General features: G+C 67.9%; 1 protein-coding gene and 1 long non-coding RNA gene across 6 annotated transcripts in view; one reads left to right on the top strand and one right to left on the bottom strand.

The window, feature by feature from the left end:
• Positions 1 to 85: 85 nt before the first annotated feature.
• LOC112544551 (uncharacterized) lies at positions 86 to 6,607 on the top strand. The gene is made up of 3 exons (XR_012898640.1): positions 86 to 395; positions 3,948 to 4,187; positions 6,402 to 6,607. It is a non-coding gene; the product is annotated as an uncharacterized LOC112544551 (long non-coding RNA).
• A 2,562-nt stretch (positions 6,608 to 9,169) lies between these two features.
• The window catches only part of SLC4A3 (solute carrier family 4 member 3), a 112,710-nt gene continuing 108,236 nt past the window's right edge, over positions 9,170 to 13,643 (bottom strand). For 4 of the 5 annotated variants that reach the window (XM_075914453.1, XM_075914452.1, XM_075914454.1 and 1 more), the window contains 2 exons: positions 11,623 to 11,796; positions 9,172 to 10,616 (listed from right to left, as the gene is read on the bottom strand). In XM_075914453.1, coding sequence (XP_075770568.1) covers positions 10,539 to 10,616; positions 11,623 to 11,796 — 252 coding nt within the window. In that variant the 3' untranslated portion in view covers positions 9,172 to 10,538. Of the gene's footprint in view, positions 10,617 to 11,622; positions 11,797 to 13,643 lie in introns of all 5 variants that reach the window. The other variant, XM_075914455.1, reaches the window with a different exon arrangement.

Below are 13,643 nucleotides of genomic sequence, written 5' to 3'. Positions count from 1 at the left end.
TTCCCAGCACTACATGATCCGCAGTAACTCGCTCAAGGTCATTCTTAGCCAGATTGTTAGTTCCCACGTGGAGAAGCAGGAAGGGGAGCGATCTGAAGTTGCACAAAACGTTGTCAGGCCTAAGACACTTTCAGCACCAGGGTACCCAGGTACTGTTCCCCTCCCCCACAGCTGCTGAGAGGGGCCGGGAGCAGAGAGCTGGGTGCTCCCTGCTGGGAGGGGCTGAGACTCCCCCCGCCTGGGCTGGGCATGGCAGGCTGCCGGGCTGCTGCTGCTGGAGCAGGCCTGGGCTTGCTGTTTCCATGGCAAGGGGGGTTTGTGGCACAGAGCTCAGGGCAGCAGCGCCAGCGCCAGCACGGCTGCCTTCCCGCGCCGGGACATGCCCAGCGTCTGAGGTACCTGGCCCTGCAGGCAGGGGCGCGGCCGGAGAGGAGGGGACCCGTGTTGGGGGGAGCAGACGGGCGGGTTGGAGAGACCCATTCGGTTATTGTCCTGCACAAGGCCAGGAGCCTTGCCAGCCCCTGCGCAAGGTGGGAGGGTGCCCGGCTCTGCGCTCCAGTACGCGGCCTCGAGTGGGCAGGGCAGGGGACACCCACCCTCAGTGCCACCCGGCGCTGGCTGCCCTGTGGCCCCCCCACAGCCGCCCAGAGCGCCCTGCACCGTCCCATCCCCGCTGCTCACAGCCGCCCGGAACCCCCTGCACCGTGCCCCCCCCCACAGCCGCCCGGAGCCCCCTGCACTGTGCCCCCCCCCCACAGCCGCCCGGAGCCCCCTGCACCGTGCCCCCCCCACAGCGACCCAGAGCGCCCTGCACCGTCCCATCCCCGCTGCTCACAGCCGCCCGGAACCCCCTGCACCGTGCCCCCCCCCACAGCCGCCCGGAACCCCCTGCACCGTGCCCCCCCCCACAGCTGCCCGGAGCCCCCTGCACCGTGCCCCCCCCCACAGCCGCCCAGAGCGCCCTGCACCGTCCCATCCCCGCTGCTCACAGCCGCCCGGAACCCCCTGCACCGTGCCCCCCCCCACAGCCGCCCGGAGCCCCCTGCACCGTGCCCCCCCCCACAGCCGCCCGGAGCCCCCTGCACCGTGCCCCCCCCACAGCCGCCCAGAGCCCCCTGCACCGTGCCCCCCCCCACAGCCGCCCGGAGCCCCCTGCACCGTGCCCCCCCCACAGCCGCCCGGAGCCCCCTGCACCGTGCCCCCTCCCCCACAGCCGCCCAGAGCCCCCTGCACCGTGCCCCCCCCCACAGCCGCCCGGAGCCCCCTGCACCGTGCCCCCCCCACAGCCGCCCGGAGCCCCCTGCACCGTGCCCCCCCCCGCTCACAGCCGCCCGGAGCCCCCTGCACCGTGTCCCCCTCCCCCACAGCCGCCCGGAGCGCCCTGCACCGTCCCATCCCCGCTGCTCACAGCCACCCGGAACCCCCTGTCATGACTCCTTCCCCACTCTGGCATGATAAATGCAGAAGTGGGGGTCAGCAAGTGTACCCCAAAGCCTTATCTACCAGGCTTTGGTATAAAACTTCCCCCAAGATCTTAAAAACCTAGATCTTGGGAATAAAACTTCCGCTGCCACCACCCAAATGTTGCTAAAGAAACCAGGGGAAAGATCATTTGGGAAATCTTCCCCCTAAAACAAAAATCAGGGCACACCATTAACCACCGCCAGGTTAATAAAAGAAAAGAAAGAACTTTTATTATTACAACAATATTCTGGTTGCAAGTATAATGACTGGAGAGGAAGGTAACAAAATATACTCATGGAGAAACTCCATGGGCCTAGAACTTAGTTACAAAGAAAAGCCAAAACATCTTTTAAGCAGTGCCAGATCTCAGATCCCATACCCAATCCTTAACACAATAAAACCTAACGAAACTACCTAAACTTTACCCTACTTACAGAAAAAGAATGATGTCTTGGAGAGAGAGAGAGACATGCTTGTCCCTCTCTGTAGCTGCAGAGAACTCTTTCTGAGAGACAAAAGGGAGAAAAGAAAAAAACCCAAATTCCTTTGTCCCAGTTTGAAAAGTCCCACCTACATTCCTATTGGTCACTCCACCTGGCTAGGTGTAGTTAACCCCTTAATCCCCAGGCTGCTGGCTAACCCTCATAATCATGACACCCCCTGCACCGTGCCCCCCCCCACAGCCGCCTGGAGCACCCTGCACCGTCCCATCCCCGCTGCTCACAGCCGCCCGGAACCCCCTGCACCGTGCCCCCCCCTGCTCACAGCCGCCCGGAACCCCCTTCACCGTGCCCCCCCCCACAGCCGCCCGGAGCCCCCTGCACCGTGTCCCCCCCCCACAGCCGCCCGGAGCCCCTTGCACCGTCCCATCCCCCCTGCTCACAGCCGCCCAGAGCCCCCTGCACCGTGTGTCCCCCTCACAGTCGCCCAGAGCCCCCTGCATCGTGTCCCCCCCACAGCCGCCCAGAGCCCCCTGCACCGTGTCCCCCCCTCACAGCCGCCCGGAGCCCCCTGCACCGTGTCCCCCCCTCACAGCCGCCCGGAGCCCCCTGCACGGTGTGTCCCCCCCCCACAGCCGCCTGGAGCCCCCTGCACCGTGTCCCCCCCCACAGCCGCCCGGAGCCCCCTGCACCGTGTCCCCCCCTCACAGCCGCCCGGAGCCCCCTGCACGGTGTGTCCCCCCCCCACAGCCGCCTGGAGCCCCCTGCACCGTGTCCCCCCCTCACAGCCGCCCGGAGCCCCCTGCACCGTGTCCCCCCCTCACAGCCGCCCGGAGCCCCCTGCACGGTGTGTCCCCCCCTCACAGCCGCCCGGAGCCCCCTGCACGGTGTGTCCCCCCCCACAGCCGCCTGGAGCCCCCTGCACTGTGTCCCCCCCCACAGCCGCCCAGAGCCCCCTGCACCATGTCCCTCCCTCACAGCCGCCCAGAGCCCCCTGCACCGTGTCCCTCCCTCACAGCCGCCCAGAGCCCCCTGCACCGTGTCCCCCCCACAGCCGCCTGGAGCCCCCTGCACCGTGTCCCCCCCCACAGCCGCCCAGAGCCCCCTGCACCATGTCCCTCCCTCACAGCCGCCCAGAGCCCCCTGCACCATGTCCCTCCCTCACAGCCGCCCAGAGCCCCCTGCACCGTGTCCCCCCCACAGTCGCCCAGAGCCCCCTGCATCGTGTGTCCCCCTGTCACAGCCACCCAGAGCCCCCTGCACCGTGCCCCCCGCAGAGCCACCCGGAGCCCCCTGCACCTTGTCCCCCCCAACAGCCACCCGGAGCGCCCTGCACCGTGCCCCCCCCAGAGCATGCCTGGGGGTGCCACGGTGATTTAAAGGACCCAGGTCCCAGCTGCCACTGTTGCTGCAGTAGCAGCAGCCAGAGACCTGGACCCCAGCCTGCCCACGTCAGCGGTCCTGGTGCCCTGACAGCATCTCTGGGGCACCTGGGGTCCACTGCAGCATGCTGGAGGCCTGACCAGGCGGGGCCCCACCCGGACATTGTCTAGGCTCCAGCACAGGGCTTGGGAGATGCCGGCAGCCCAGTGCGGTCGCCCGCCGAAGGCCGTTACAGAAATGGGACGAGACCGGGGGAGGCTTTGAAGCAGCCCCAGCCCCTGCTCAGCCCAGCCAGGGCGCTGTCTCAGCCATCGGCTGTTCCCAATATTCATCTCACAGCCGTCCCTACCCCAGCCAGCCTCTCCCACCCCCCACGTGGGACCCAGCCTGTTCTCAGCCCCTGTGGCCGCAAGGCTAGATGGAGAGCAAATCCCCCGCTCTCCTCTCGGCTCTCGGCCCCCAGCCATTCACGGTCGGTTGCTGACCTGGGGCCCAGAACTTCCCTCATTCCCCGCAGCTCCCACCTCTGGCCTATCCTGCCCAGAGCCCCTTGCACAGGAACAGCCCACGTCCCCACGGGTTCTCGGCCATTCCCATAGCCCGGGGTGCCTAGGGAACGGCCTAAGGCGCTTTCCCCTTAGACTGACTCGCTGCGCTCAGCTCCCGTCGTGGGGCCGAGCTCCTTCCTGCCCAGGTCTGGGCGGCAGCCCACAGCCCCTCCCGATCCAGCTGCACCCTCGTCCAGGGAGTGCAGCTTGTGCCCGCTTCCACCAGCTCACTGGGGAACTCAGCCCGAGCCAGCCGCAGGACAGCACGCGGCAGTGGTCAGGCATTGCTCCAGCTCCTAGGAACAAAGGGACGGGCTGCCCAGTGGCCCATGCCAGGTGCCCCAGTGGAGCGGTAAGCAGCGGGCATGCGGCCGCTGGGAGGTGGGGCCTGGACTCACCGCGGGGCAGAGGAATCGCTCAGAACCGCGAGGCCCCTTCCCTGAGGCGCGCACTGTGCTCCAGCAGCTGCTGTGGCCTCTGCGAGACGCAGGGCTCCTGCGCGCGACTAAGCAGGTTTCCTGTCCCAGGCGGCCTCAGACGGGTCCCCACGGTGCAGGGTCAGCCTGCATTGCCCCCCCATAGGGCCCTCCCCCGCTGCCGCCCTTCTGGCACTGGGGAAGCCCCACAGGTGAGCTTCCTCCACCTCATCTCCCCTAGTCCGCCTGCTCAGGGCCAGTGCAGGGAGAGCACCGCCCCCAGGGAAAGAGCAGCTCCCCCCAGGCGCCCTGGCAGGCAGTGCTGCGCCACTCAGCAGCCGAGTCCAGGGGCTTCCCGCCAGGAGACCCGCAGGACAGCAGGGTGGATGTGGGGACCGCAAGGCTTGGGTCGATTCTGCGACAGGCGTTCCAGGCGCCTTCTGAAAACGTGTTTGTGGCACAGACATCGTCACTCGGCCAGGCTGGGTGCGAGATGGCTCGCGGAACAGCCCTTGGCCAGGCTGGGAGTGGTGAATGTGACTGGCCAGCTGGGACCCTGCAGGGAGCTGTTGGCTGGTTCTTGGCCTTGGTGTAGCACAGATGGAAGCTGCTGAAACTTGTCTTTTTGGTGCTTGGCTTAAGACTACATCTGCAGTAGTGGCCACCCCTCTCTCTAGTGTGAGCCAGCAGCACTGCTGAGACTGGGGCCCTGGGCCAGCCCTGCCAGACAGCTGCAGAGCTCAAACACCTGGCAGCGGCGTTGGACATCACGTGGGAAGAGGTTGGAAGCAGGGACGTAACAGTGGAGTCGATTAACCGATAAGCAAAAGCGTATAGTGTAGACTACGCGCATTTCCCTCTCCCTGCCAGAACATTGTTAGCTGGCCAGCAGCCTCGTTCAGTCCTGGCTTGCGATGGCTCTGGGCCCTACCCCCGCTGCAGCTCTGCATTTCAAGTGTATTAGGAGCCGAGCAGGCAGGCAGCCCAGCTCTGGCTTGCACCAGTCCAGGAGCTCAGACACCCCCAGACAGGGGCTGCTGCCTCTCGCTCAGAGGCAGTAGCACAGGGCGACAGGCAGTCAGTCTGCGAGGGGAGCCGGTCTTAGAACTGTCTCCCTTCGCGGACCAGCTCCCGCTAGCACCCCATGCTGCTGCCTCTGATACAGCAGCTGCCGGCCCTGGCGACTATAGAATAGTCGACTAACCGATACAATTTCACGAGATTACTCGACTATTCAATTAACCAGTATTTAACATCCCTAGCTGAAAGGTGCCAGAGCTAGAACTGAGCCTTGACCAATGCTCCCTCTAATTTTTTCATGTGCAGAATAATCTTTGTTCTATGCACCAAGCCACGTGCAGATGTGCACCACCACTAGAAACACCTGCTGCTGGCTGTGGGCTAATCAGCTTGGCGGCATTTGAATCTGTCCTGCATGGCCGCCCAAATGCTCAGCTTAAGGGAACCTTGGCCTGAGGCAGACCATTGTTTGGGCCTCTCTCATGCCGCTGTTTGTCCAGGTGATGCTCGCAGCGCGAGGTCCAGTGAGGGTCTGCAGGAGGCTGCTGTGCCGCGTCGTCCTGGGGAGCGCCCCCTCCCCTTTTACCTCCAGTCCCACACAGGAGCCCAAGGCACCCCCTTGCAGCCCCAGTGTGCCAGACGACACAGCCTCAGCAACCCTCTACCCCAGCCCTGGGTGGGCAGTCACCAACGCCCCCAGCCCCGGGGCTCCAGGCAGTGTGGGCTGAGCACCGGGCGGGAGCAAGGCCAAAGTACCAGCCAGCAGCCAGGCTGGAACCAGCAGGGGGGGCCGGGTTGGGACAGGCTGCGTGGGTGGGCACAGCCGCCCCCTGCCTGCGATACGTGGGCGTCCGGCTGCCACGCTCGCTGGGGGCGAGAGCCAGCCCCGCACCAGGCACTGAACCGTGCCCACGCTGCAGGCAGACCCCAGCCGAGGGGCACGGCACTGGAGGAGCCCTTGCGAGGGGTTTGCACATGCAGCCGCGCGGCCCGTGTTACTTGTGCTCTTACGGACGTTTCCCCGCCCCAGCCCGGCAGCTGCACCGCTCTCCCATGGGCCTGGCGACTGGGGGTTGGCTCCGGGCTCCGCGTGCTGCTCATGTTTCTCCTGCTCCTTTCTGCTGTGCCAGGCCAGGCCCTGGCCGCCCATGGAGCCCTTCTACTCTGCCCTCCACGGGGAGATCCGCGCCTTCGAGGAGCACGTGCAGCGCTGCCAGAAGGACTTCGACCTGCGCACGCTGTACCAGGTGCTGCTGCTGCTGCTGCCTGCGAGCCCAACCTGGGAGCTGAGGAGCCTGGGGCAGCTGGAAAAGCTCGTGGAGGGCTGGGACTGGCCAGGCCAGGACCCTGGGAGAGCCACGGGCAGCGCTGCGAGCTGGGACGTCCCTGGCTACGTGGCCTGGCTTGGCTCCTACCTGGGCTACTTACGTGCTTTAAAAGAAACCTTCGACGCCAAGGTCGTGTTCCCCTTGTGTGAGCACCTCTACGTGCACGAGGACGAGGCCCGGTCCCCCTGGGGCATCCCCAGCGACTCTGGTGCAGTGCACCGGGGGCAGAAGAGGCCCCAGGCTGTCCCCTCCATCGCGGAGGTCGCCAAGCAGCTGTTCGCTGGGCGGAGGAAGTGGGCCCAGCTGCTGCATGGGAGGGGGATTGACGACCACGTCTTGAGCCCCCAAAGCCAGAGCATCCTGAAGGACTTTGCCAACACCGGCCCCGTGGCCCCGCTGCTGAGGCTGGTCCCTGACATCTTTCACCAGAGCTTGGCCACGGCCGCCCTTGCCAGGCAGTGGCTCTGTCTCCATGGCCGCAGCTACATCCCCCAGCTGCCCCCGGCGCCCGGTGCCCCTGCTGACCATGGGAGGCATGGTGAGGCCACTGACCACCTGGAGCCTGCCGCAGGCTGCAGCCCGTTCTCAGGCCAGTCGCAGGCCAGGCCCCACAGCGGCTGCAGCCCTCACCAGGGAGGCACTGGGCTGGGCAGGGGCAGCGCGGCGAGAGCCGAGCTGTGGGAGACTCGTGAGGAGCTGATGGGCCTGCTCTGGCGTGCAGAACGGGCCCGAGCGCTGGGGAAGCAGCTGCAGCGGCTAACCCAGAGCATCGCCAGCCTGCAGCGGGAGCAGCGGGAGACCCGGCGGCAGCTGGACGCTCTCCAGCAGAGACTGGGGCAGGCCGACTGGGCCACACCGGGCAGCCGCCTGCTGCTTAGTGGCCAGTGCCAGGCGGTGCTCAGGCAGCTGGAGGAGCTGGGGAGGCAGGTGGAGCTGGAGGAGTATCGGCAGAGCCTCCTGCAGGGCGACTGGCTGCTGGAGCTGGAGCTGAGGCCGTGGCTCGTTCGGCAGATTGTGGCGGTAAGAAGCTTAGTTGTGCTCTGGGCCACGGATCCCGACCCTGAGCCGCGTGCGGAGTGTCAGGCGCCCCCCGTGCAGGCCTGTCTTTGAGGTGCTTGTGATCCGGGGCGTGCAAGGTGTCTGTGAATGCACAGGGGCCCGTGGGCGACAGCTGGCCAGGGCACAGGAGGGAGTGGGACGGTGAGAAAGGGACTCCTGCCAGAGGCCTCTCAGGCCAGATGTGGCAGCCAGAGAGGACTGTCGTCACGGGGCTCGTGTAGCCAGACCTGCGTCCGTGCAGGGCCAGTGCACGCATGACGCCTTCTCTTCCCCAGGCGCAGCAGCACTGCCACGAGCTGGAACAGATGCTACGGACCAGTCCCCTGCCAGAAAGTGGGATGGACTCTGCTTCCTGGTGTGACTCGGGGCATGGCTCCCCCGCCAGCAAATAAAGCCTGAGTCCTGCGTGCATGCGTGTCTGCCCCGCGGCCCTCTGCGGCTCTGGGTGCCCCTGCCTGCCGGGGCCTCCAGCAGCTGCCGCCGGGGCTGTCCAAGATCTGGGCACGTGGCATGCAAAGTGAGGGCCTCAGCTCCCCAGCGTGTGGCTGCAAGGAGACGTGGCATCTGCCCGGCCGAGCCCCGGCCCCCAGGCCCACTCAGCACTGCTCAGGCAGAGGAGCAAACACCCGGCCCCTCAGGGACTGCTCTTCCCAACCCCGCCTGGCCAGTGACTCTCCTTCCCACGGGGCCGCCGGAGGGCAGGAGGGATGCGGGGGCATTTCCAGGGAATGGGGGGAGGGGGATCTGTGGCGTGTCCCAGCAGCGGGCCCCACAGCGCACCGAGGGCTGGAGCTGACCAAATCGAACGCCCCCTTCAGCACCGCGCTGGGCCAGCCCTGCTCTAGGGGCCCCGACAAACTGAGCAGCCTGCTTGGAAGCTGGGCCCGTGGCGGCCTCGTAGCCCCCGGCGGCAGGCGTTCAAATGGCACCACAGGGCTCGGCCTGCGCCATGCCGCACAAGGGGAGGCGCCGTCCGCACATGGGCCTGCCACAGCACAGCGCTGCACCGGCCCTTCCTGGGCCACGGCCCGGCTGCCAGCTGCTCCCCTGCCCCCGGCCCAGCTGAGACTCATTCATGGAGCTTACGGCCGCTGCGTGAGGCCAGGGTAGCTGGAGACGGGGCACCCGGGCCAAGCTGCTGGAAAGGCAGAGCCAGCAGCTGGCCTCTCAGACGAGCCTCCTGCCGGCCCCGGCCTCGCCTTGCTAACCGGGCGGCAGCCCGCCCAGGAGAACCCGCCCCGGGAGGGGAGACGCTCAGCCCAGCCAGAGCTAGACTGGACCCCAGGCCTCTGAGCAGCCCTGCTCCCCCCAAGCCGAGTGCACCGGGGTCGTGCTTCACAGGGGGCTGGGGCTCCTCTTTGCCATGAAGCCGGGCACCGAGAGCCTGGGCTCAGTGGGGCTCCCACAGCCCTGCTCCTCCCACCCGCCCCATTTCCTGGTGGAAAGCCCCCTCCCATCCCCAGGCATGGCCCCGTGTGGATACCAGGCATCAGTGGCACGTCCAGGCTCCCAAGGCCACGCGTGGGGGGGATCAGGCAGCCCCTCGCCCGTGGGCTGCAGCGTGCGCAGACTCGGCCGCTCCGTTCCTGGGAAGGGTTTATTGCAGCCATACCACTACAGACAGCGGCGTCACAACGCACAGCCGGACGGACCGGGACTCAGCAGCAGCAGGCCGTCTCCGCCGCGCAGGGACGGGACGCGCGTTCCCCAGCCGGGCTCTGCTGGCGCCCCAGGCTGTGAGCCGGGGCAGCCATCTCCCCGCCCACACGGCGTGAGCCCCTGCCCCATGTCAGACAGGACGGAGGCAGGGAGGGCCAGTGTCTTGGCAGAGGCCCCACCGAGAGTCCTGGTGGAGCCGCAAGGCCCTCATGCCCGTGGGGCGTGGCGGGGGCACCTGCCTTGTCCCATCAGGGCCTCCTGCCCTGCCGAGCTTCGGTACCTGTGGCCTGTGGGCTCCGTGGCAGCTGCTGGGACTCCTGGCTAAGGCTGTGGGGAGAGCTGGGCTGCAGGGCCCCGGCTGCAACTCGCTGCAGAGAGCTTGGGCCTTGCAGGGGGAGACATTCAGGGCTCCTGGGAGCCAGGCCGGATGCCAGGGGCTCTGGAGCGGGGGGAGCCGTGGGCTGCCCACTCACTGCTGGGGGGCTGAGAGTGCTGGTAGCCCACCCCCAGCGCTTTGGCTGCCCACGGAGGGAGGGAATCTCATGGGGGCGCAGCTCCTGCTGGTGGGAGCAGCTCAGCCCGAAGCGAGCTCCCCGGCTGAGGCTGGTCCCTCCTCATCCTGCCTCCCATCCTGGGGCCAACGTGGCCACACCCCTGCCTGCCCTGGACCCCCCAGGCCCCTCCTCCTGCTGACAGCACACGGTGACGCTGACATCACAGCTGCTTACCACGGGAATGCCTGTGTCGCGGGGCCGGGCGGGGCTGGGATTGAACCCCCTCCCGAGACAGACGCTGCCTGCTGGTGGGGCACAGTGCAGCAGGCTCCTGCGATCCCATAGCCCAGCCCTGCAGGCCCAGGACAGACCAGGCGTAGCCGTGCGCGAGGGGGCCAGTGCGGGCAGAGTCGGGCTGGGCATGGGACCGGCTCTGGGCAGGCACTTGGAGGAGCCGACAGCTCCAAGCACTAAGCCACATACCAGACACCTCCAGTGGGGGAGAGCCAGGTCCCAAGGGAGCACCGGCCCTACAGAGCGAGGCGTCTCCGGCGGGGACAGACTCTCGCTTCACGCAGCAGGTGGCAAGTGGGGCATGGCCGCCCCGCCCACCTCGCTCCTGGGGACTCAGCTGTTCTGTGGCCCAGGCAGAGCGCGCCTGACGGGCGGTGAGTTCAGGGCCGTCCTGAGCTGGGGGGAGCGCGCGGGGCGGGGGCGGGGCAGCCGCTCACACGGGCATGTGCATCTCGTTGTACTCGTCCCGGCCGTCCTCGTCGAAGTTCGGCTCCGCGTCCTCGGAGTCCAGCTGTGGGCAGAGACGCACACAGGGCCGTGCATGGAGCGCGGGCCTCCTGCCAATACTGCAGAGCTGGGCAGGGCCCGGCCCCCCGGCACAGGCGTGGGAAGCAGAGGTGGGGGGTGCTGCAGCACCGGGTTTTGCACTTGCTTTCCCTGTGCCTAGGGCCTGGCTCCACTAGCCCTGGGTCCTAGCCTGTGGGCAGCCCCTCCGGGTCCCACCAACTGCGCCCCCCCTCGTGTCCTGCCGCCTGCCATTCCCAGGTTCCAGCCACTGGCCCTGGAGGCTCCACTGCCACTCAGGCGGTGGCTGGGTTGCCAACTCTCCTGGACCAGATGTCACTGCGGCGAATGGCGTCCGCTCTGCCAGGTCCGGAAGAGAGAGCAATTCGGTGTAACCCCACCCTGAGGCAGGGGGGAGGGCTCAGCTCAGCCCAGCCCCACTGCTAATGACCGCTCTGCCGAGGGGCTCCTGCTTTTCCTTCCACCTCCTTCCTGTCTCCTGCCTTCCCGCTGCTGCTTGGTTTCCTCCCCCTGGGCTCTAGGGTGCTCGGTGGCGGTGGGCAGCCCGCAGGTATCAGCAGCCCCTAGGAAAGGCAGCAACACTGCTCTGCGCTCAGCTGCTCACACAGACTCCTCTGCAGTAGGAGCCCTGGATGCCGCAGCACATGGAAGGGAGGCCTGGACCCCAGGGTCTGTCCGGAGAGCCTGCATTCGACAGCACCACCGGCCTCGCAAGGGGGTGTCTCGGCTGGGCTGACCTGGGGAGAGGCACGCAGGCGGAAGCCCCCCTTCCTGGCGTCTGCTTGGCACCTGTGCCCTTCCCACACCCCGGCTCCGCAGCCATGGGGTGAGCTCACTGTCCGGGACGCCCTGGCTCTGCTCTCCAGTCTGGGCACTGCTGCAGAGAGCTCATCACCCACAGGGCCACCAGCGACACCTCCCGGCCCTTCGGAGCTGGCACTGTCCTGCACGCCCTCACATGGCCCTGCCCCAGGCTTGCACGAGCTGCTTACGGCTTTGAGCTCCCGGTCCTGAAAGAAGCGAGGCAGCAGGAAGCGTCGTAAGGGCACCGTCAGGATCAGCACAAAGGGGAACGCTAACGAAGCCACAGTGGACTTCACCACCCAGAGCACCACGATGCAGGCCAGCTGAATGCAGGTGAACAGGTGCATTCTCCAGGTCTTCACCTGCAGACACAAACCCAGCCTAGCAAGGCACCAGCCTTCACGGGGAGAAGTTCCCCCGTCCCAACCAGCCTGCACACCACCCCAACCATGCAGCCTACAGCACGGCCCCATGAGAGCTCAGTCCCTGCAGCCCACGACGTCCCGTCCACCCGGCCTCAGCTCCATCCCTACAGCATGGCCCCATGAGAGCTCAGTCCCTGCAGCCCACGACGTCCCGTCCACCCGGCCCCGCGACCGCTCGGTCCCCCAGCCCACGACGTCCCGTCCACCCGGCCTCAGCTCCATCCCTACAGCATGGCCCCATGAGAGCTCAGTCCCTGCAGCCCACGACGTCCCGTCCACCCGGCCCCGCGACCGCTCGGTCCCCCAGCCCACGACGTCCCGTCCACCCGGCCTCAGCTCCATCCCTACAGCACGGCCCCATGAGAGCTCGGTCCCTGCAGCCCACGACGTCCCGTCCACCCGGCCTCAGCTCCATCCCTACAGCACGGCCCCGCGACCGCTCGGTCCCCCAGCCCATGACGTCCCATCCACCCGGCCCCGGCTCCATCCCTATAGCACGGCCCCACGACCACTCGGTCCCCCAGCCCGCGACATCCCGTCCACCCGGCCCCGGCTCCGGCTCCATCCCTAGAGCAGGGCCCCACGACCGCTCGGTCCCCCAGCCCACGACATCCCGTCCACCCGGCCCTGGCTCCATCCCTAGAGCAGGGCCCCACGACCGCTCGGTCCCCCAGCCCACGACGTCCCGTCCACCCAGCCCCGGCTCCATCCCTAGAGCAGGGCCCCACGACCGCTCAGTCCCCCAGCCCGCGACATCCCGTCCACCCGGCCCTGGCTCCATCCCTACAGCACGGCCCCACGACCGCTCGGTTCCTGCAGCCCACGACGTCCCGTCCACCCAGCCCCAGCTCCATCCCTAGAGCAGGGCCCCACGAGAGCTGAGTCCCCCAGCCCACGATATCCCATCCACCCGGCCCCGGCTCCATCCCTAGAGCACGGCCCCACGACCGCTCGGTCCCCCAGCCCACGACGTCCCGTCCACCCGGCCCCGGCTCCATCCCTAGAGCACGGCCCCACGACCGCTCGGTCCCCCAGCCCACAACGTCCCGTCCACCCGGCCCCGGCTCTATCCCTAGAGCACGGCCCCACGACCGCTCGGTCCCCCAGCCCACAACGTCCCGTCCACCCGGCCCTGGCTCTATCCCTAGAGCACGGCCCCACGACCACTCGGTCCCCCAGCCCACGACGTCCCGTCCACCCGGCCCCGGCTCCATCCCTAGAGCACGGCCCCACGACCGCTCGGTCCCCCAGCCCACGACATCCCGTCCACCCAGCCCCGGCTCCATCCCTGCAGCACGGCCCCACAACTGCTCAGTCCCCCAGCCCATGACGTCCCGTCCACCCAGCCCCGGCTCCATCCCTAGAGCACGGCCCCACGACCGCTCGGTCCCCCAGCCCACGACGTCCCGTCCACCCAGCCCCGGCTCCATCCCTAGAGCAGGGCCCCACGACCGCTCAGTCCCCCAGCCCGCGACATCCCGTCCACCCGGCCCTGGCTCCATCCCTACAGCACGGCCCCAAGACCGCTCGGTTCCTGCAGCCCACGACGTCCCGTCCACCCAGCCCCAGCTCCATCCCTAGAGCAGGGCCCCACGAGAGCTGAGTCCCCCAGCCCACGATATCCCATCCACCCGGCCCCGGCTCCATCCCTAGAGCACGGCCCCACGACCGCTCGGTCCCCCAGCCCACGACGTCCCGTCCACCCGGCCCCGGCTCCATCCCTAGAGCACGGCCCCACGACCGCTCGGTCCCCCAGCCCACGACGTCCCGTCCACCCGGCCCCG

The sequence above is a fragment of the Pelodiscus sinensis genome, unplaced genomic scaffold (assembly GCF_049634645.1).
Source record: "Pelodiscus sinensis isolate JC-2024 unplaced genomic scaffold, ASM4963464v1 ctg77, whole genome shotgun sequence".
In the NCBI taxonomy this organism is placed as follows: domain Eukaryota; kingdom Metazoa; phylum Chordata; order Testudines; family Trionychidae; genus Pelodiscus; species Pelodiscus sinensis.
The sequence above is the reverse complement of the archived record's forward strand: the minus strand, read 5'-3'. Positions and strand labels throughout refer to the sequence as shown.